The 22,890-nt window shown below is 49.9% G+C and overlaps 1 protein-coding gene across 2 annotated transcripts in view; it reads right to left on the minus strand.

Moving 5' to 3' along the window:
• CDK13 (cyclin dependent kinase 13) overlaps positions 1-22,890 on the minus strand; it is a 777,929-nt gene that overhangs the window by 115,513 nt on the left and 639,526 nt on the right. For both annotated transcript variants that reach the window (XM_078688204.1, XM_078688203.1), the window contains exon 13: positions 7,100-7,231. In XM_078688204.1, the coding sequence (XP_078544330.1) occupies positions 7,100-7,231 (132 nt within the window). The remainder of the gene's footprint in view (positions 1-7,099; positions 7,232-22,890) is intronic.

The following is a 22,890-nucleotide window of genomic DNA, read 5'->3' on the forward strand; positions in this document are numbered from 1 at the left end:
CTGTGAACTCTGGTTGGGGAAGAGACAGGGATCTGCTGGTGACCCAATACTGGTTAGTTAGCCACCACTGCAATTTGTGTGCAGTGCCCTCCGAGATCTGGACGCAATCAAAAAGATTCCCCTGATGCTGTGCCCACTAACTTCAGGTGCCATGGCAGAGCTGGCATATGCCACCTGGCATAGTCCACCAGCAGGATGCAGGAGGCCATGAGGCACAGTAGCCGCAGGGCCATTCTGATGGAAACCCGGGATAGAGGATGAAAGATCAGAATCATATTCCGAATATACCAGACTCGCTGCTCGGGAGAATAAGCCAGAAACTGCGCTGTGTCCAGAACCTCACCGATGAAAAGGAGCTTCTGGGAGGGGATCAGGTGTGACTTCGGCATGTTGATTGCGAACCCCAGCAAATGCAGGAGGTCGTCCGTAGTCTGGAGGTGGAAGACCACAGCCTAGGGCTAGCATGCCCTTAACAGCCAGTTGTCGAGATAGGGGAAGACTGGAACCCCTGATCTGCGCAGATGAGCTGCAGCCACCGCCATCACTTTAGTGAACACCCGAGGGGCGCTGGTAAGGTCAACGGGGAGCACCGTGAACTGAAAATGCTCGTGGCCCGTAGGTAACGCCTGTGGGCTGGCAGGACGGGGATGTGAAAATAAGCGTCCTGCAAGTCCAACGCTAACATCCAGTCTCCAGGGTCGAGGGCAGACAGGACCTGAGCCAATGTCAACATCTTGAACTTCTTCTGGAGAAAGTGGTTGAGATCCAAGATAGGACACAGGCCTTTGTCCTTCTTGAGCACCAGAAAGCAGTGGGAATAGGAATCACAACCTACTTCTCGGGCAGGAACTCGTTCGATGGCTCCCTTGGCCAAGAGGGCCGTAACTTCCTGTTGGAGAAGGGCCAGGTGATCCTCCGACATGCAATGGAACTGAGGTGGTATGGATGGAGGGGTAGTCTCGAAAGGGAGGGAGTAGGACTCACCTGTTTGAAGAGATGTTGCACCAGTGAGGGAGGTGCTGGCAAATCCTGCCACCCACTGGTGATTGGTGGCACTGAAAACTCAGACTAGGAGGGCGTAGAGGCTGCTGCAGAGGGGGCGCTGATGGACTGGCCTGTCCGCTGGCTTCCACACCCACGACGGTGGGTCCCACATTCCCAGCCTGCGCCACGTCCACGGCCTGCACAGAGGATGGAAAGCTTGCGCAGGCCTGTGGCTTTGGGTGGAACGTGGCAGGGCACCACTTCCGTAGCCACGAAAGTGGCGAAAAGCAGACTGCGCAGGGCAATAGGTGGAAGCGAGGCCCAAGGATCTGGCCGTGGGCCCAGAGTGCTTAAAGCATTCGAGCTCGTTGTCTGCTTTGTCGCCGAACAGGCAACAGCTATCAAAGGGCTTGTCCATAAGAGTAGCTTGGATAGTGCCCGAAAATCCAGTGGACCTCAGCCAGGCGTAGCGTCCAAGGGCTACTCTCATAGAAATCGTCCTGCCCAGCGAGATACGGCGGTGTCCAGTCCACATCAGATGGCAAACTATGCTGTGTCTCTCCCTTCGGCCACTGCACGGGAGAGGACAGCGCGGGCCTCCTACGGACATTGGGGCAGCCCCAGCGCCACCGAGTCCCACACAGAGTGAGAGCAATGTCCCAAGAGAAATGCGGTGTTCACCAACCACAGTCCTAAGCTGGAGGGGGAAAACATCTTCCCAAAGTGGTCAAGCTTCTTGGATTCCCTATCAGGTGGTGTGGTAGGAAATGCCCCCTTGGAAGTCGAGGCTTGGACAACCAAGCTCTCCGGGGTAGAGTGGTGGAAAAGGAAAATGGGGTCGGCCGGGCAGTAGTGTCGGGCAATCATCCTGTCCACAGGAGCCCCTGTGTTGGGCTTGCACCAAGTGCCCAAAAGGATGCCCGTAGGGGCCTCATTGAACGGCAGCAGGGGCTCCGAAGATGCTGCTGCCAGTTGAAGCACCTTGATCAGGAGGTTAGACCTAACCACCACTGTAGGAAGCTCGAGGTTTTAGGCCTCAGCTGCACTATGCAGCACCACTGCGTATGACGCACCCTCCTCCATAGCCACGGTAGGGGGAGAACGCATGCCAAGGTCTGGGGAAGTGTCCAGACCACTGGCCTCACCCAACTCTTCTCTCCAGTCTGGTTCTTCCAAATGGTCTGCCGTAGGGTCCATAGACCCCTCCCAGTCCTCCTCACCCTCCTCTGGTCGCCACAGGGGTAGAAAAGTACCGGTCGGCACCGGGCGACGTTGGCCCAGCGTTCACATTGAGGGGGAGGCCGGGATCGACATCAGCTGGGGACACAACCGGCGTCGGAGGGGCGTCCGGAGCCTGGAGCCCCTAGCTGAGTCGTGGGCCCCGAAAGCGTGCCAGCGGAGTCAAGTTGCCCAAAAATAGAATGGAGAGCTTCAGAAAAGATACGAAGTTGGGCAGGCATTGCCCAGGCTCCCGGGAAGCCTTCACAGACATCAGGTTGTGACAGCAGTCACAAGGTTTGAAGCCAGTCCGCCGAATAAACATCCCTGTGCACCATGAGTCATAACGACTCAAAAAGACGTCGACAAAAAGTCGCAAAAATAGAGTCAACAGGCATTTGAAATGCAATAGGTCTCGCATTATTAAAGTTTGAGCTATTGGTGTTGCATTATTTAGCAATGCCAATAGCTCAAACTCTAGTAATGCGAGACCTTTTGCATTGCCAGTGGAGAAAGAAAAGAGGAGTAGAATAACAGTGAGCTGGGAGAGAGGGAACAGGAAAATGAGGGACTGGGGAACTAAATGAAATAAGAGAAGAAAAGAGATTGGTTAGAGACTAAAGAGGAGAGTGGAGATGTGAAAACGTGGAGTGATGAGAGGGAAGCGAGGAGAAGGAAAAGACAAGAGAAGAGAGAAAGAGAACGCACTGAGAGGCAAGTGGGTAGTAAGATGGGTGTCGAGGTGGGGGAGACGAAATGGAGATAGCTCCAATACAGAGAGCCAGAATATGATTAATTCGAAATAAGGCTTTGATTAGAGAACAGGCGCGGAGCCAGGTGGAGCGGACGTGGGTGGGGGCACAGAAGGAAACTACTAGAATTCGCGCGAATGAGATGAAAAGTGAAAGGCAGAGCAGGAAGGTGTGACTCGGGGGCAGGACAGGGAACAGCAGTAGCTCAACTGGGGGAAGCATTTATTAAAAATAAAACAAACAAGCATTGGCATAGCCAATAGGTCTCGCATTTGGGACCTTATAAGTGTTTAGCCATGCAACAGCTGACATTGTTGCACCAAGGATATTCTGCTGCATAATTAACTACTTACAGGGTCCAAAAAGTGAGACCTATTGGCTATGTCAATGCTTGTTTGTTTTTTGTTGCTGTTTTGTTCAAGTTGCCAGATCCACAATAGCTGGACATGGTTTTTGTTAACAGTTCTTTGCATCAAATGAACTTGTGTTCATTGTTCTGAATGTTGTTTCCATTCTGGTTGTAGGAAGCAGTCATTCCCGGGGGTGCAGGGGCTGCCTAGCTGTGCGCCGAACTTTGCAAATGAGAAAAAGCCTGGTGCAGGTGCAATTTACAAGTGTGGAGTGAGTGAGCCCCAGGCAGCATGACTCACTCACACAGGAGTTCATGCACTGCACCTGCATACTCAGCATGGTTTAAGGAAACTCGACCCACTCCCTCCCAGGCATCAAACAAATATTTACCAAAAACTCTGAGAAGAGCCTGTCTGCTGCACTGACAGCTGGTGGTGTCTGGTGAAAGTGTGCACGGACGGCTGGTGGTGTGTGTGCCTGGTGAAAGCGTGCACTGACGGCTGGTGGTGTGTGCCCCCGGTGAAAGCGTGCACCGACGGCTGGTGGTGTGTGTGCCCGGTGAAAGCGTGCACCGACGGCTGGTGGTGTGTGTGCCCGGTGAAAGCGTGCACCGACGGCTGGTGGTGTGTGTGCCCGGTGAAAGCGTGCACCGACGGCTGGTGGTGTGTGTGCTCGGTGAACTACCAAGCCAATTCTTCACCAGAAAGGAGACAAGCTACCGGGGACCGGTTTCGCCCGGAAGCTTGTTTCCTTCCCAGTGTAAGAATTGGCTTTTGTAGTCTGGTCTGCCCTGTTCCCATGATGCACTGGGCCAGGGACAGACTAGTTTGCATACAGCCAGGTTCTGAAACTGGGATGGTGCAATGAGCTAAAAAACGGTGTTGGATCTAGCCCTGATCTCTTGACTGGGTGAGAGTACTCTGCTTAATTCAGAGACTCTGTCCATCACCACCCCTTGTTGTAAATAATTTGGTGGAAGCAGGAGCATTCACAGTGAGAGAAGACACAAATGAAACTGACGAAGAGGAGGGGGAGTGCTAGCAGAGGAGCATGATTCACAGCTAGAAGACACAAATGAAGCTGACCAGGAGGGAGGAAGGGAGAGTAAATGAAGCTGACCAGGAGGGAGGGGGCGTGCGAACAGAAGCCCCTGATTACAGCAATAAAAACACAGATGGCAGCAGTGCACGTGTCAGAGCGTGTGAACACAAGCTGTAGGCCAGCAAAAGCCTCTGGTGGCACTTTTAAAAGCCACTTACTAAATGTCTCGAAGAGACAGCATGCGCCGTCTCAGGCGAGACCTAATAAAAAAGGAATGAAAACGGTGGTTGGGGCGGGGAAGATAAGAACTGCAACATACGGAGATGTGTTTTTATCTACTGTTAATAGGGAGTGTTATCTGTCTCGCTCTCGCTCCTCCTGTGTTTGTCTACCTCTTTGTCTGCCTGCATGCTCTCACAGCGCATCGGAGTGCCTGCCACTCAGGGCCACGCGCACCTCTTTCTTGTGCTCTGGGGTTAAACTTGGCAAACTCTAATTACTATACATTATGTTAAAAACCCTCCCATGCCACGCAAGAGTGAATTATTAAATATGCTTCTATTTAACTGTGAGAGAGAATTGTTGTAGTCCAATCAACTGGCAAGTTATAAGAGCAGAAGGGAAAGGAGGGTGCTGTACATATAACGTTGACAGGAAGAGGAATAAAGTGTGTGTGAGAAACAGGGAGTACGAGAAAGAGAAACAGGAAGGAAAGAATGGAGACATTGAAAGGAGTGGTCAAGAGAAGAGAAAGAAAAAACTGAAGGTTAGAGAGTGGGAGAGCGCGAGGATGCAAAAACGAATGAGAAGAAAACGAGAGACGAACCACTGGTAAGGGTAGAGAGCGAGGGCGCATGTGTGAGAGTATGAAAGAGAAGTGCTTAAACAGTGAGCAAAGAGGAGAGACCCTGGGGGGTGAGTGCGATAAAGAAATGAGCGAGAAAGAGGAACAATGTGGAAAAGGCAAGGGGGCCGTAGGAGGGAGAAGTAAAGAGAAACAGAAGAGAGAGGGTGCGTGTTTGTGAGACACGCATAACGAGAGAGTAAAAGGGGAGAGTTAGAAAGAGTGGATTAGGAAGAGGGAGCGACTGCAGAGGGCGGATAAAAGGATTGACGCATGTGAACCCTGTGATGTATGTTCAGACATGGATTCCAACTTAATGTGCACGGACCGGCTGACTTGGCCCCTCGGCCGCCCTGTGACTTCAGGCACCTCCCTGATTTTTCGTTGCAGAATTTAAAAGAGCAGGGACAGTTGTGTTTCTGCTGCGCGTTAGTAGGTGCAAAGGATGTGGGAGTAAAGCAACTACAAAACGTTACCATTAAAGGCTAACGTGCCACAAGCAATTTCTTTTTTTTTAACTTAGCCCGTATCTTGAAACACCAATCTATTTTACCCAGAAAACGACTTCTGTCACCGAACTTGGTGACCATGTATCAATGCTCCCTCGGCTGTGCCTTGAGGAAGGCAGACAGTTCAAGAAAATCCGCACCAAAATTACACTTTTATACTAGAAACATTAATTCTTCTAAGTTTAAAGTCACGTGCCATCGGTTAAAGTTGAAGAAACCCCGGTGCCAGAGACGTTTGCCTTGCCGCGCTTCAGGATGCTTCCTAAACACTTGAGAACGCACCATACCGTTTGAGATGTTTACTCAACTCGTGTTTCTCTCAGAAGTCATTCGAAATATAGATTGTTTCTCGTTGTTCAGTACTCTGATTTATGTTTGATTTAATAAATTTTTATTTAGAAACATACTTATTTTCAACACACAAACATGTGTCCTACATGAAGAGATGTAACATTCAGGAAAAGTTATATTTCAATATTTTCAAATACTTTAACTATTCTCGTTTACTTCAATTTATAGTCAGGATATTGGAATAATTCAAACGAAACACCATTATTTCAATTACAGATATTTACTATAACTCACCATGGGAAATACACAAACTATGAATGGAGATCTCTTGCACACAAAAAGGTGATCAACAAAAATGGAAATATTTCAGAGAAACAAATGACAATATACGGCTCTTTGTCCGACAATTTTCAGCGCAAAGGGATCTCTTATTATTTAAGCAAGTGGCAGGGAAAGCTTTCGATTTCACTTCCGCTTGAGAAACTAAGAAGCCCGCTTGTGGTGCCCGCGTGCCACTGCGAGCCATATGCTTTCAATTATCGCGCCCCTGTCAGGGCACGATAATTGAAACCACATGGCCTATTGGTGTCCATTTTGTGCACCAAGTGCGTAATACACACCAATAGGCCATGGGCGGAGCAATGCTCCCGCATTTGGCCAATTGCGGGCAGCCTTTTATAAAAAGACGCACGCAAAGGCCAATGGGATAGCACAAAAGGAAAAGCACACGCACAACCATGTGCGATTCCTAGGTCCGTGCTAAATCCCCGTTTTCAATTACTAACGGTTTCGCACTGCAACGCAGGCGCGAGACCTAAAAAGTGACTCTAGGTACCGCTCCCTCTGAATCAGGGCTAGACTGGTGCGGAGAAAGAAAGAACTGATGTCAGTGTGCAGGGGCGGTGTTTAAGAAGTTACTGCCACGTTATTCTGGCAACCACGACGCCACCTACCGATGCGCAAAAAATCTCCGGATCCAGTCTGACGCCTGGGGTTAATTCTAAGGTGAGGAATCCATAACTACTTGTCTCTTTTAGATGCACATAATTAAGCCAATCCAACCCTTGGCGATATTTTAAACAAAACTAACCAATATTGATGGGACTTACTCAGGCGGAGGCATTTTAGACGGTTCCACGTCACGAAGAAAGTCACACAAAAGGGCTTGTTCAGCAGTGCAGCGTTTGCTTGGGTCCAATGCAAGCATATGATCAAATAAATCTAATGCAGGTGTAGGAATACTGGCAAGAAGAAAAAGAAATTTCAGAGGTCTGATATGTGATGCTTCAAATACGTTTATGAGTGCATAATTTTTATGGTTTAAAACATGCCCAATTTTGATGTTTGAAGCAGAGTCCCCACAAATTAGAAAACTTCTGAATATTTATAAACTTCTTTTGATTGCACGAACGAGCACATACACAAAAGCACACAGTGGTTATGCAGCTGTTAAGGTGCCGTATTGATACAGTCTCCAAGAATAAAACGTAATCGAGAGGTCAGAGTCAAACTGTTCTAGAAAAGATACATCACACTGTAGGAAAATAGGCTGGAGAACATGCTTCAATTAATGCAGCTCAATGCTTCCCAACCTTTTTAGAATCCCAACCCACTTTTTAGTATAAAACTTTTACAACCCATTTAGCTTAAATGTACAGGAGGCCGACAATTTATTAAGGTAATAAACCATTGTGTGGTAGAAAATTGTTATTTACAGAAATCACATTTTTCATTTATATGGTCATTTAATTCGTTGAGACAATCTTATAGATAAAACTATACTTACTGCAAGCAAAAGAGAAGGTGTGGACAATTGGATTTCAGTGTATTTTTTTTTACTTGTGCTTGTTCTGATCCTATTAAAATCGAAGGGTCTGATTTAGATTTCGGCGGACGGGTTGCTCTGTCACAACGGTGACGGATAGCCCATCCGGCGAAATCTAAATGCCATTATTTCCTATGGTGTCACATGGCCCATTGGATATAGAAGAACAATGGTCCTCAAACCAAACATTCACAAACTCTGAGTAAATCTCAAATTCTAAACATCAAATTCAAAACATCGACAACTATATATTCATGTACCTGGACCCACTCTCAGTATCGCTGCCACGTGCCACAGATGATTACAATCTGTGATTGTACCAATCACTGTAAATAGACCCTGTAAAATAGCACTGGGACAGGACTCCAAGATTTATACGTCTGATCAATCTCACCAAGAATCTCAACTTTTTTACGGTTTTCTTCACCTTGGGAATAAATTCCCCCACTCACTTACTTTCGCGCACCACTGTTCTTTGCACGTTCCCCCCTGGAGCGACCACCAAATGTATAGTGATTTAAATCCATTGATGTAAATAAAATTGTTTTTGATACATATGAAGTTTATATCTCTGCACATCCTTTCATGCATATCGTAAAAAAAAGATTATAGTGAGGTACTATTACTCATGAGGAGCACAAATTCATTTTTTGCTCATTAACCAAGAATTTGAGATTTATTCCGAGATTGTGAATGTTCGGTTTGAGGACCATTGTTCTTATATATTGAATGCTACCCAGGTCCACAAACTTGTAACAGGTTTACCCCTTACCTGTAATGACATGGCCCATTGGGACATAGTTGTCTTCATTGAGCTAGCTTGAGCACGTTGCAGTCTACCTGCTGCTTTGCGCATGTTACAACACGTCTTTCTTTTAATAATTTCTATGGAGGTTTTCACATGAGAACTCATCGCTGTGTTCACTCTGCATTTTCCTGGAATTTGGACTGAACATTATGTGCAAGGTCGAACAACAATGGCCCTTGTTATTTTGTTCTGGCCAGGCGTTAACCGTAAGATAAAACATACCGATGCAGCTGTTTTGAAAAACTTAGTTTGGTTTTATTAGAGTACGCAAATAAGAAGCACACACTTGGAGAGGGACCTTTCCAGGGAGAAGAGTGAGACAGCATGTAGATCTACCATCTATAGGCTAAGGTATGGGGTCGGTTGACAAAGCCCGGCGATCTTCTAATGTACAATAATCCTGCGTCTTAGCGTCTTAGCAAGGGGAAGGAGGTTAGGCTCTATTGTCTTTTTTGGATGACATCCCCCTTCCTGATTTATGGACTAGCTGCTATGCTGAATTTACTTGTTCTATGCATTTTTCTGCTGGTCGTGGAACATATACTGCATGTTAGGGCACCGTAGTCAAAATAAATATTTTAAACTGTTTCATGTTTGTCAGATCTTATGTGGACCAGGACAAGAATGCGAGGGAAAGGGTGTCTTCTTACCACAATTTCTGCAAGATCTAGGAGTGTTGTGGGGTTCCTAATCATTTGTTTCTCTGTTAGTGAGTAGGAGAGCAAGTGAAACACTATAGCTAGTCGGTCCGGATCGTGGGTAGTACGGTGGTAGGAAGACCCAGTCCCTATACACCAAGGTCCTATAATCCTGCACAGTCCTGTGTTTGTGCAGAATCCCCGCAACATGGCGCCACCAACTTTTGGTCTGGCACTTATTTACAAGACACCCGAGTAGTGCTTGTCCACAATACCCTCTCACCGGTTTCCAGAGACGTCCGTGGAGGAGGGGGCGGGAGCTTAGCCTCTGCCTCCTACATTTGTGTTTTCAAGCTTGAAATTGAGAAGGTTTTCTTTACCCTATTTTGTGCCACCGTTTCCTCATTTTCTTTGTCCCATTTCTAATATGGCACAACTAGTCGCTATTGCGGCACATAACCGCACAGCGGTTATAGCTTTCTTGACTCAACATGGAGTCCCTGTTGCTGGGGCCAATATTTTTTTTTGTTTGAATATATTTTATTAGTTTTTCCGAATTTATTTTCAGTACACAATTATGTAGTGAGCAAAAGGAAATGTCACACTTAATCTGCATAGCAATATAGCGACAGTACAGTGATAATACATAGCGAGGTATTGAACACATCACATTTATTTCGGCAAAATTGATGGAACAATATGCATAGAAATGGAGGCTTTAGATAGTGTGATGTTGCTCGGTATCGATAGTAGTGCAGTCTGGGGTGCGGGGATGAGATGTGTTGTGAGGCGGCATGTTCTTGTGGTCGTGCGCCTTCCCGGGTCTCTCCCGGCAGTTAGCATTTGGTGTGTCACCTATTATATTGCTGTATAAGGAATGCCGAGGGCTAGATGGTTATCGATAACTAATACAATATACACGACTTTGTAACAGACGTGCCCAGGCAAAACTACCATTACACCTTAACTTAACCATTAGGGAAGAAATGCGATGGGACAAAATGGAGGACAAAAAACTCTCCAACATTATGAGGTGGTGGGGGGAGAGACTGAAAATAAAAATAACATAAGAAAAATAGGATGAGGTTGAAGGTCTAGTGTGTTGTGAAGAGTGTCAATGTGTGTCCGTGGAGGTAAGCTTCCGACTCCGGGGCTAAGGTATTGAACAATAGAAGTCCTGTGGGGCTCAGGTTCCTCTCAGGGGAGGGGGAGAGTGGTTTAGCAGTGTCTAACAGACGCTAGTGTGCCGGTGTCAGGAGCGCTAGGGTTCCAGACGGCTGTCGCATTACGACTCTGCAACAACACCTCCCTGCATAGGTATAGGTTGCATCTTGCTCATATCCAAGATGATGGGGTATCGATTGGGGCATGAGGCTTTCTGTCCCGCCCGCTGTCCAGGGCCGGCTCAGTAAGGGGCATCATCTAGGTGATTCCCCGATCCAGACTCGCCTGTTGGAAGGATTTCAAGATATCATCCCAGAGTTGCGCAATGGGGAATTTTCTCAGTCCCGCTGTTCCCCCCTGTGCAGCGTGGCGCTTTCCGTCCTCGCCCAGTTAGCAAAGGAGGCACACCAGTATTTGGCCTGTGGGGGTTCGCTCTTTTTCCAGCGCTTGGTGAGTAAGCGTTTGGCCGTGACGAGTCCCAGGTCCCTGAACCTAGCTGGTACTTTATTGAGTTTAGTCCTCTCGTATAGCCCCAGGATACAGGCCCTCCCATGTGTGTGGCAGGTCTTCGCCAACACTCTGCTTCAGCAGGGTTGTCACCGTGTTCCAGTATTTTGTATAGTGGGACATGTCCAGAGCATGTGCAGGAGGTCCGCTCCAATCAGGGAGCATCGTGGACACCCAGCTGTAGTAATCGAGAAGTATTTGTTGATCTTGTCTGGCGACAGGTATGCGCGGTGTAGGATGTAAAATTGTATGATTTTGAAGCGGGAGTTGCGTGGGACATTAACAGGGCTGGCAAGCACCATTGTCCATTCTTTGTCCGTCCATACCCTCCCCCTATCCGCCGCCCATTTGTCCCGTAGTTGTTGGGTGGAGTGTTGTGTGTGCATCAGGAGAGCCTGCGCTAGCCAATGGACTACGTGGGAGCCATTGCCCATAACATGGAGGTATTGCACGAAGTGGTGCGTTTGCAGCTCCTCTGATATGTTTCCCCAGGGGTCCGCAAGTGTGCGTGTTATAGACGCATGGAGGAGAAACTGACCGGCTGGCAGGCCTGTGTCCCTGACCAGCCCTTCAAACGGAAGCAGGGCGCCGTCCGCATATAAATCTCCCAGTGTTTCCACCCCAGCCTGCACCCATCCCTCCAACATAGCCTCCGTAACCACTCCGCCATCTCTGGGGGTGCCCAGCAGAGGGAGCGCTGGGGCATAAGGCTTCACCTCTCGAGTTAGTTTCAAGCTACGCAGAAAGCACCTGCGAGCTACCGCCACGTGCAGCTGCGACGGACAGGGAGCCCTGGTCAGGGGGTGAAACAATGTACAGATCTGTGTGTGGGACCAGGTGGTGGCGTCCGTGGCAGTATCGCCTAAGCTCCTTCCACTCAGCCAGCCCGTCACCCATTGTAGCTGCGCTGCCAGATAATACAGTTCCAGGTTGGGAACCGCAAGGCCCCCAGCTTCTGTGGGCACATGGAGCTTTGTCAGCGCTACACGAGGTCTCCCGGTGTTCCAGATGAGGTTCCGGAGCGAGGCTTCTAGTTCCTGAAACACCCCGGTTGGAACATATACTGGGATATTGGCATAGTAGTATAATAGCCTTGGTAAGACTATCATCTTTGTCAGGGCAACACGACTGGGCACATTCAGAGGAAGGGTCTTCCAGAAGGTTATCTGCGCGTGCAATGGGCAGATGGCTCAGATCAGGTTTCCCTCCATTATGTCAGACGGAGTTCTTTAAATGTGTATTCCAAGATACCTAAATGTAGTAGGGTACCAGGCGAGTCTCCCGCCATTGATGCGGATGTCACACTCCTGTGTATCTGGGCTGAAGGAGTACACTCCTGATTTGGCCCAGTTGACTGAGTCCCGCCATGGCCTCAAAGGTCAGAAAAGTATCAGACAGGGAATGCGGTATACAGGTCAGGTTACTAACGTAGAGAAGCAGATCATCCGCATATAACGAGACCGCATGCAAGCCGTCCGCCAATGGGATGCCCCACTCCTCTCCCTGTGCTCTCAGTAACGTTGCAAGAGGTTCTATGGCCATGGAAAAAAGCAACGGAGACAGGGGGAAGCCCTGTCTAGTTCCTCTTCGCACCCAGATCGCGTCAGATAACAGCCTGCCCGTACATATTTCTCCATCATTGCCCTGAGATCTCCACGGAGTCAAATGCCTTCTCGAGGCACCCCGATCGCGGCCATTGGTGGGTGGCATATTTTTGCACTCTGAATAGTCTGCGGATATTATAAGAGGTGCTGCGCGTGGGTACAAAACCAATCTGGTCATGGTGTACGAGAGTTGAGACCGGGGGGGCCAGACGTTGAGCCAGGGTGGAAGCAAGTATTTTATAGTCAGTATTTAGCAAGGCCAGAGGCCGGTATGAGCCCATGCGCGTGCCATCCCTGCCGGGTTTTACAAGGGAGATGAGGGTGGCTTCGTTTAGCGTTGGGGGGGGGGGGGGGGGGGGGGGGGAGAGGAGTCTTCGGTGGCAGCTGCATACATTTTCAGCAGCTCGGGTATCAGAATATCAGAACAGGCTTTGAAAAATTCGGCCAGGGGACTTGCCATTTGATAGGGCAAAAATGGCAGTGCGCAGCTCTTCGGGCGCAAGCGGTGCCCCAAGGTCACCTTGCTGTGCGGCGGTCAATCTCGGTATCTGTATTTCTGAGAGATAGTCTGTAATGTCCGTGGTGGGGACCCGTAGTTGGGAGCGATACAAAGCCTGATAGTGGCCTGTGAAAGCCATGTGTATTTCGTTCTGTGTGTACACCACCTCGTCCCTGTCAGTGCATATTGCAGACACAGGCGCTGAGCGATCTTCCGGTTTAATAAGCCAGGCTAACAATTTCCCAGGTTGGTCCCTGAGGTGATGCGTGCGCGCAGAGTGGGCTGCGTAGTTGATATGACAGAGCCGTTCCAGCAACCGCGCATGTTCCGCGCGAGCTGCAAGCAATGGTCCATCAGCACCTCTTACTGTCTCTTGCTCCCATTGGAGCAGGTCGGTCTCTACATGTGTCAATTCCCCCTCTAGTTGTTTCTGTATATGCCCCTGCGTGCCCAAGCAGTGTCCCCTGATCACGACCTTGAAGGCGTCCCACTCAATCTGGGGGAGAGGACGCCGTTCCAGCGTTATCTTCGAAGTATTGTGCTGTTTGTGTAGTAAGGGAGTCACGGAAAGGGGCAATTAGGAGTAAGGCTGGTTGTAATCTCCAGATGGGGATAGGCGGGTGCGGGCGCTCCCATGCTATGTCCATTACGTGCGGATTATGATCGGAGTGGGTACGGCCCATATAGTGTGTGTCTATGACAAGGGGGAGAAGCTCTGTGGCTATCATGTACCTATCTAACCGCACATGCAAGGTGTGCGCTCCTGAATAATAGGTATACACCCTAGAGGTGGGATTGCGAATACGCCAAGCATCATGTAAGTCCCATCGCGCTGCCCAGCTGGTGAGTGATTTCATGGCCCCATGCGCTGGTCTGATGTGGGGAGGAGCGGTCCAGCGTAGCGTCTAGTATGCAATTATAATCGCCCCCCAACACCCAAGGGACGCCGTGCCAAGGCGCCAGCTTCGCTGACAGCTGTGTAAAGAAACCCCCCTGGTCTGTGTTAGGGGAGTATAAGGAGGCCAGAACCACCGGCTGCCCATCCAGCCGGCCATGAACGATCACGAACCTGCCCTCTGGGTCAGTGTGGGAGTATGTTACCGTGAGAGGAGTTCCTGGCCTCACCCATAACAGGGCGCCGCGGGCGTAGGAGTATTCTGTGGCGTAAAGCTGCCCGCGCCATCTGCGAAGTAGTGTTTGCACTTCCGACTTATTTAAATGTGTCTCCAGCAGGAGTGCGATGTGGACCCGGTGACGCCTGAGGTAGGAGTAAATTTGATACCTGCGTGAAGGTGTGTGTATGCCTCTGATGTTCCAAGTACATATTTTTATCGCAGTCATTTTGCTTCTCTAGGTGACCCCTAAAAGGCCAAACCAGTGCAAAATACCAAAAGGTCGGTTGCTGAACATGCCGCCGTCCAAACTCTCAATCGAGATAAGCAACCTTTCAATTCAAGGAGTCGTTATATACTAGGCACAGCTGCGGTATTATAACAGTATGGCTAGCAGAGGAAGCTTCGTCCCTCCCCAGGCCTCAGTAAGCAGGCATTGTTCGGCAGGAGCCATGCTGAGCTGTCATGACCTGGCTCGCTATGCATGTGTCTGTTTGGGGCAAACCACCGAGAAGCAAGTCATACAGGGCCATGCGCCACGTGCGTAGCCGGGCTACCAATAGTCAAGGCCCAACAGGTGGGGGCAGCAGGGGGTCATCATTAGTGTGGGCCGTGCCACTGTTCGAGCATCAAGGGTGGTACTCACTGTGTCTCGCGACCGTTGTCGGCTGGTGAGGCGGAGGACGCGCCCTGATTGCCGCCACACCTCAGCCCAGCAGAGATGCACGCTGACTTCGTGATCAAAACATTGCTATCCAGATGCTCCTTGTCAAGATCCGACGGTACCCGTCAATTAATCAGATGAGCTGTCTGTGGTGTGACATCCGGTTGTTCCATGGACATCTGGGAGTCAGGTAGCCCATAAATAGCCTCATCATCGCTTGGGAAGGCCCGGGGGCTGGCGTCCTGGGCGGGGTTCGACGTTGGGGAGCCGCTGATTTCCGCCACTTTGCGGAGAGCGTCCTGTTGCTCAAGAAGAACAAGTTCTACAGGTGGGGAGAGGTCCATCGACCCTTGCGACTGGTGGGCTGTTGTCGATTTGTGTCTGCGGCGCCGCCGCGGTCCGCATGCGCGTGTCGTTGTGGCAGACCCCTGTGTCAGTCTGGGCTCTGTATCCACGCCGCTGTCCAGCCAAGCTTCAGTTTCCTCAGGGCTGGTGAAAAAGTGTGTTTTATCCTGCGCCACCACCCTTAGCTTGGCAGGGAAGAGGAGGGAGTATTTGAGGCCTGCTTGGCGCAGTCTCCGCTTCACAACAAGGAAGGAGTGCCTCTGGCGCTGCACCTGGACTGTGTAGTCGGGGAAAAACATTATTTTGGCGTTGTCTATCTGGACATCCCAGAGTTTCCTGGTTTCACGTAGGATTGAATCGCGGTCGCGGTAATTCAGAATCCGAAGGAGCAGCGGTCTAGGATTAGACCCCGTGGGGAGAGGTCTCGTCGGTAATCGGTGCGCACGTTCCACCACGAAATGTGGCGACAAGGCGCCCTCCGGCAGTAGGGTCCTCAGCCAATCTTCCACGTGTTGCGTGGGTTCCTTCCCCTCCCATTTTTCCGGCACACCTACAATTCTGATGTAGTTTCTCCGTGCCCGCCCTTCTGCATCCTCGGCACGGTCTTGTAAGAATTCCACTGTGTGCAGGAGGTCTCTTACTTGCTTGTCCGTCTGGCTGACTCGGGGCTCAAGATCTGTCATTGCGCCTTCCAGAGACTTGGTACGTTCTGCCAGCTTCTTGTGATCGGCTTGCAGATGGGTGAGGTCAATCGCAACGCTGCCTATTTTGGTCTCCAGAGAGGTGCGGGTGAGCTGGAGCGATTCTTCCAGCCGCTCCATGGCAGCCAGCATAGTGTCCAGTTTCGTCGCCACGTGGTCGGCGTCCATCGGTTTCGTTAGCTTATCCATTTCCCCCCTTAGTTGTGCACCGCCAGTGCCAGTTCGTGTCTTCACACCCCCAGACATGAGCAGAGCGATAGGCAAGGGAGCCTGTGATGTCCGTGAGAACCCCCAGTAGTAAGGACCGACTCAATTGACGGCTCAGGTAGTGGAGGTCCACAGTAGTAGCGGTTCTGGAGGGCCACTGGAACAGGCAGCGTTCTTATTGCGGCCACCGTGCTTTTTCTCCAATTTCAAACAGTTCCAGCAACTGTGGTTCAAGGTGCCAGGCGTCGTCTGTCTACGGTTCTCAAGATGCGTTCGCGAGCCAGAGGTAACCGCTCAGTGTGGTTGTAGAGTATGCAAGTACTCGGTGCGCCATAGATAGCTCTCGCCGGCGTATTCTTGTGCCGTAATTATCAGCTGTTGGCCCCTCCCTACTGCAGGTATCATAGCAAAGGTGGCCCTCGGCGTAGAGCTACCATCCCCGCAGGCTACAGAAGTCTTCCGGCAGGTGCGAGGGCAGTGGGGAGGGGGAGGGCGAAGCGCGGCTTGCTCCAGCGCTCCGACCTAAAGGTGGACCACGGCACTTTGGTGTTCTCGTTGCGTAGTAGTCACAGTAGGGGTTGGCGCCGTGGTCCAACCCCGCCAGCGCGGGACCCCGTCCCGACCAGCAACCTGGGGCCGCGCTCACTGGGGGATGATACCTCTCTCAGCTACGGCCCTCCGTAGGTTCCCGGTGAAATCTCGTACTGCGGGTCCTCTCCAGGCGCCGATCAGCAGGAGGTGCGAGGTGCTGAAGTGTCGGAGTGTGCCAATAGTAGCCGGGACCCCCGTGGCTTAAGTACACTCACCCTGTTCCGATTCCGGGTTCTCAGGGGACCTCCGGCGTCTAGCGGTGTAGGCCCTGCCTCCAGGCCCAGCGTCCCGGTGGATTCTCCGGTCCCTCTTGCTCGCGCCCGTCGGCCGGGCGGTGCGTGATGTTTCAGGGATACCACTGGAAGGGTCCGGGGCAATCGGGAGCGTTCTCACAGCACCAAGGTGGACAAGAAGGCGGAGGATAATGCCCGAGCACTTTGTTCGCAAATTTCAGTTAATTACGCTCTGATGGGCTCTCCTCACCGCAGTCTCTATGTTGGTCAGCGCTGTTGTCCACTCCCGTTGTTATGGGGCTCCAGCCCGGGCGGCAATGCGAAGTCGTACTCTCCGCGGGGGGGGGGGGGGGCGGGGGGCGGGGGGGGGGGCGGACGGACGTCGTATTTCTCCCAGCTAAGGTTCCCTTCAGGCACCTGGTGTGGCTCCTCGCTTCGTGTCTCGCCTAATCTCAATGCGGCAGTAGTCGCGGAGCTTATCAGCGCCGACGCTAGTCTGCCCCAGCCAAGGCCCCGGGGGCACAGGCGTACCCGTCCAGTTCTGGTTGCGGGCCCTCAGGGGGTCTCCGGCGTCTCACGTTGCGGGCCTTGCCTCCAGTCCCCAGCCTCACGTAGTCGCGTCCGCCGGCCAGGATATCTCAGAGGGGGCCAGAGTGGTTGGAATCGGCCAAACAGCGCCAAAATCGGCAGAAGGGTGGAGGATGCTGCTCTAGCGCTCCGCCTGCAATTTCAGCCGGCTAGGGAGAATTGTGTCTGAGTATCAGCTTAGGGAAGGGGAGCTCAAGCCGGAGCTCTACCCGTGTGCGTCTGCCGCCATTGCGTGCCTAGCCACGCCCCTGGGGCCAATATTTTTGTTGTCAAAGCGTACTCTGCTTTTCACTTCGAAGTCTTTTATTCTTGGGTTACGTTCCCCGCTGTGGATGGGAATGATCATTTGTTTCATATATACAAGGGGGCTGCGGCTCCGCGTGCTGATCGTCCTTATGCATTACTTCAAGTTCCGTTGACAGACTTGGAGCATACCATTTGGTTTAATGGCGCATTTCCTCACCCTAATACTGCTGTTCGAATGGGTCCCTTATTTATTGACGGGGCCACATGGACAGTTTTGGCTGGAAATACACCACATTCAAACTATCTCAATGTTACACTTGCAGAGCTACGTCAGCTACATACATAATTGATTCACATACACAGAAGTGTAATACAGTTTAGGACACAAGCTATTCATGTAGCTCAGCTGGAGCCGCACCTCAACAACCAGGACATGGTGGTGGTCAGGTCATTAGTCCAGTCATGATAAACTCGGTGATGGGCTAACGTCCTAAAAATCGGGATGACTTGCCATTTTGGCTTGCACATAAATTTGAACTTGAAGGGGTTTTTCCACATACACCTGTAGAAAACCACAGGATCCTTACAATGAATTTACAGAGTGGTCCGATTCCCACTTTAGCTTACTGCACCACCTGGGGGACCGAGTTTGCTTCATTGTATACACTGTGCTTTGGCACCCCCTTCATGAGCGTACTAAAGGTACAAGATGAACACGAGGCTGGTCCAGCCCTGGATTTGGGGATGAAGTTAGTGGGAATGTTTCCTATTGTCTCTGATATGATATGATTCTGGCCAATATGAAAGGTGAAGCAGTTTGCTTACAAATACGTTAACGCCTAGCGGCGGTGCCAGACGTGGATCGGCAACGTTAGTTACCGATCATTGCGGATGTGTATACATCTTTGGGTCGCAATAAGTTGGGGATTCGGCCATTTGTTTAGCCACAATCTAAACACCCTCCTGAAAAGGAGGGTCGTCCAGTCTTCCCTAAAAAGGCTTGAAACTAGAATCAGGGGCAGCAACAACAGAAGCCTGGTTCACGTGCTGGTTCGCCCCCACCTAACGCTGAAGTAGATATGATTTGGGTGACCGATTTAAAATTAATACACCGGAGAGGTTCCGGTTTACTGATCCTCATTCTCCTCGTTCCTTTCAGGAATCGTTAGATCAACAGTTGGGCTGGGGAGGACGTCAGGATTGCAGACAAGGTGCGTCTGCGCAAGCTAGACGTGACCCGCAGCGCCAGTTTGATCTAAAAGTCAAGAAGGAACCAGTTCAATATGGACCACATTTTCAGAAGAAAAAGGTTGCTGCTTTGACTGCAAAGAATGCCTCAGAAGGTGAGAACCCTGCTCCTCGACAGGAGTTGGACGATAATCTTCCTTCACAGCACAGCAGAGGTTACCATAGTGCGGCAGACACTCCACCAGCGTCTTGAGGCGAAAGCAACTGACACTTTCATGAACGTAGAAACACCTAATACTTGAGTTGCACCTCCAGATAGGCTTTATGAAGTGACCCTCCAGATTGAAGGTGAAGTGAAACGTCCGATTAAAGCAGTCTTTTGGGTAAATCTCACATCTTCCAATGATATTTATTAGCAGAGATTGATTGGACTCCACTATTTGTCCTATCTTCCTATAGGGAAGATGATGTTATTCGACCCAGTTTTTCACAATATGTTTCTGATGACGATAAATTGTCTTTCGCCTCGAGGTGGGCTTTATTCTTGGCACCGGCGTTATATCAGAATCAGGCAGGTTGGGACAGGGATTTCCCAGTTCATGTGATTACTTTGCGTTTTACAGCTCAACCCCAACCACAACACGTGATCAAACGAGACGCTGAAGCGTCTGACATTTTGAATCAAATAAAATACCAGGGTGTGACAAAGAGGGGAGTCTGTCCAAGGACAACAGGGACTGGTGGTCTGTACCCTCCCCGGAATCACACTTTGTTACCTCCCAACAGGATGAGGGAAGCTGGGACACTACTCCAATCTGGACACGGAGCGAAGAAGAAATTGAGCATGGCGCCTTTAACTGGACCTGCCAGGATGAGGGAAGCCCGCCCACTCATGACGTAACGAGTTCGCTACTCGTCAAAATCCAGGAAAAAAAAGAGACCGGCGTGTGATGTCACCGAGGCGAAGGAGAGAGGAGTTTGCAGCGTGTGGGAGACGGAGATACAAGGATGAGAAGCAGACGCGGGAGCCGTGGAGAAAAAGTCGAGTCCGGGAGAAGAAGTATTGCCTGGAGGCCAACGTCACCACAAGCCGCCGAGCCACGCTCACCAGGGAGCGTGGCTGAGCCAGGTACGTTCTAGGCTCAGGGGTTGGATAGGGAGGCGGGCAGGTTGTGGGCCACGACTCGACTATTAGGGCCACCTCTTGACTAAAGCCCGTTGTCCCGAGTCACCATTGCTAAGGCGCGACCCGTAAAACCCTCAACTCTGTCCTCCCTTACCTACACTCCCCCCTCTCCCCCCCCCCCACCGACCATTGCACCGAGCACCTAACGTCAGCCGTCTAAAGAAAGCACGAGTATATGTTGGTGTTCCCTGCACTACCCGGTCCCTTGGCATTATACCGTATAAAACGGCGATTCTGATGGAGTCTATTTCTCCCTTTCTTTTGAGCCGGACGAGACCCCGTGAACAAGCCGAAGATAAGACAGGAAGTTGCCACATCTAAAGGACGTCTACTTGAGATGCCACAACGGATCCGGCCCGGCCACACCGAGAAAGACTTAGTACTCGCCCCAAAACGATCATAAGAAAAGTAAAACCATATATTTCACGACCTGGTCTCCGGTCCCTTACTTCAGCCCCGCCACACAGGGTGCGAGTGAACTTTGTTTCGTTGATGAATAATCCTCTGTTTCCGATATTGAAACTGGATGGTTCATATCGTACAGTTTTAAATTACAGACATTTGAACAGTCCTGTTCGTACCTTTGCAGTTCAGAAGACACATAGCTCTGCGCTAGTGAACAACATTGTTTGCAAAAAGTACAAAACCACTTTTTATATTTCCAATGGCTTCTTCAGCCAATCTTTGGCTCCCGAGAGCCATGATTTGATCACATTCAGTGCGTTGGGCAATCAGCGCCATTATGAGAGATTGCCTATGGGATATGAGAATAGCCCTGGTGTGCTTGTGGCACACATAATGTCCCTTTTGCATGAGGTCGATGCCGATGTCTTCTCGTACACTTATGACATACTTGACGGATGATGAATTACAGCCACATCTCTTGCGTGTGGACCGCATTATCACGTTTCGCGTTGGTTACAAATTCTATTTTGCTATGTCTCGCATCGCCTTCTTGGTGGTTCTTTTTCTTGGTTAGGAGCTCAATAATGAAGGTAGGGGATTGGCCCCCACTTTCTGGAGAAATGTGCACAATTGCAACCTCCATCTACACTTAAAAAATTGCAATCTTTGTTGGCTTTTTTGAATTTCGGGAGGACATACATTACTGATTATGCCCAGCGTATAAAACCACTTTACTCATTACAACCTACTTTTTCATTTTCCAGCTGTCTTCCGGAACATACCACAATTCTTCGATCTCTGCAGTCTGATCTGCTTGCACACAACTTCTTGTTAACAAGAGACAATTCTCCGAATTTGTTCATAAAGATTGTACCAGGGGCGTTAGGCTTTACTTACTTGACGTTCACGAGACGGACACTGTCCCCATTGTATATAAATCGCATTTGTATACTTGAGCTGAGATGCATTTCTCTTCTACAGAAAATAATTTGACCGCTGTGCAGATGGCTTTTCTTAAGGAAAGCTCTCTGGCTCATGGAAATTTTCATGGTTTCGCCGGTACCTGCTTCAGAGGCAGTTACAAAGGCTAGTGTCCCAAATTCTAAAGCCTTCCATCCATGTGGGATACAATGGGCTAGTTCTTTGACGTCGGCTGATGTCAACTTTAGCTTTGACCCTTCTTTGCAAACAGGAGTTTTTATAATATGAACATCTTCATCCTCCTCCTTGGTCTTTACTTCCTCTTGATTAGTATAAATGCATAATTTACACTGATGGATCTGCGCAGCCAGCCATTGGTTCAAAACATGCTTATTCTGCAGCCTAATTATTGTTGCAGGGAAGATCGTTGAAGGGAATTTAAAATCCTCCTTGGTTCACACAGTCTTTAGCTAGGAGATTGCATGGCTCAATTGGTAGAGCTACGTGCTTTGGTTTTGGCTCTAGAGTTTGCTGATCCCGACTTTCCAACACTTGTGGTGTGATTTGTTTTACTGTGTACAATCCTTTAATGACACTTTGTTCTTCTGGACACAAAATGATTTTGGTAGTTCTAAAGGTAGCGCAATTAAGCATAAAACGCTTTGGGTTCGAGAGGCCGCTCTTAAGGAACGTTTGCTGCTCACACATGTTATCCATACCTTAGGACATAAGCTTGGGGGAGCACATGCTGTTGGTAATTTAATGGCTGATAAGGCAGCCAAATCTGCAGTAGCCACATGTTCAGTAGCAGCAGTCACTAGGACTAAGACTAAAATTGATGATGAAATTTTGTGGCTATAGCTGCGACAAACGAGTGAACTGAGTTTCCCCAAGGTTTCCCTTCATATTACACATCACTTGTCGTCCGATCAAGTCCCATTTGCAACTATTCCGTCTGTTGGGGGCCAAAGAGGACAGCAGACTTCCTTTGATCATTGCCGCTTATGAAGGTGTGGCTTCTGCCCATGCCGGAGTAGCTGCGACAATTTCTCTTTCACAGCAAAGTTTTTGGTGGTGTGGTTTAGATCAACAAGCATGTAAATATGTTATTTCTTGTGACATTTGTCAACAAATTAAGCCTTCTTCTGTTGCACGTCCACCCTACACTTCAAATCAACCTTTTGGTTGTTTTGATCTTGATCACTGCGGTCCTTTTACATCTGACACTGGTTTTAAACATATCTTCATTGCAGTGGATTTGTGCACTAGATTCCTTTGGCTTTGGCTGCAAGGCATTGGTGACGCTCAAACGGTCATACAAGATTTGCGTGTCTTTGTTGGCACATTTGCCTGTGGCACCTTCCCTTCAGACTAAGGTCCCGAGTATGTCTCTAAAGCTTAACTGATGCGATGAAGTCTCTGGGGGAGCAGGTGCAATTCTCATCTCCATATCGGCCTGAGGGCAATT

This window comes from Lissotriton helveticus, chromosome 4_1 (assembly GCF_964261635.1).
Source record: "Lissotriton helveticus chromosome 4_1, aLisHel1.1, whole genome shotgun sequence".
In the NCBI taxonomy this organism is placed as follows: Eukaryota; Metazoa; Chordata; class Amphibia; order Caudata; family Salamandridae; genus Lissotriton; species Lissotriton helveticus.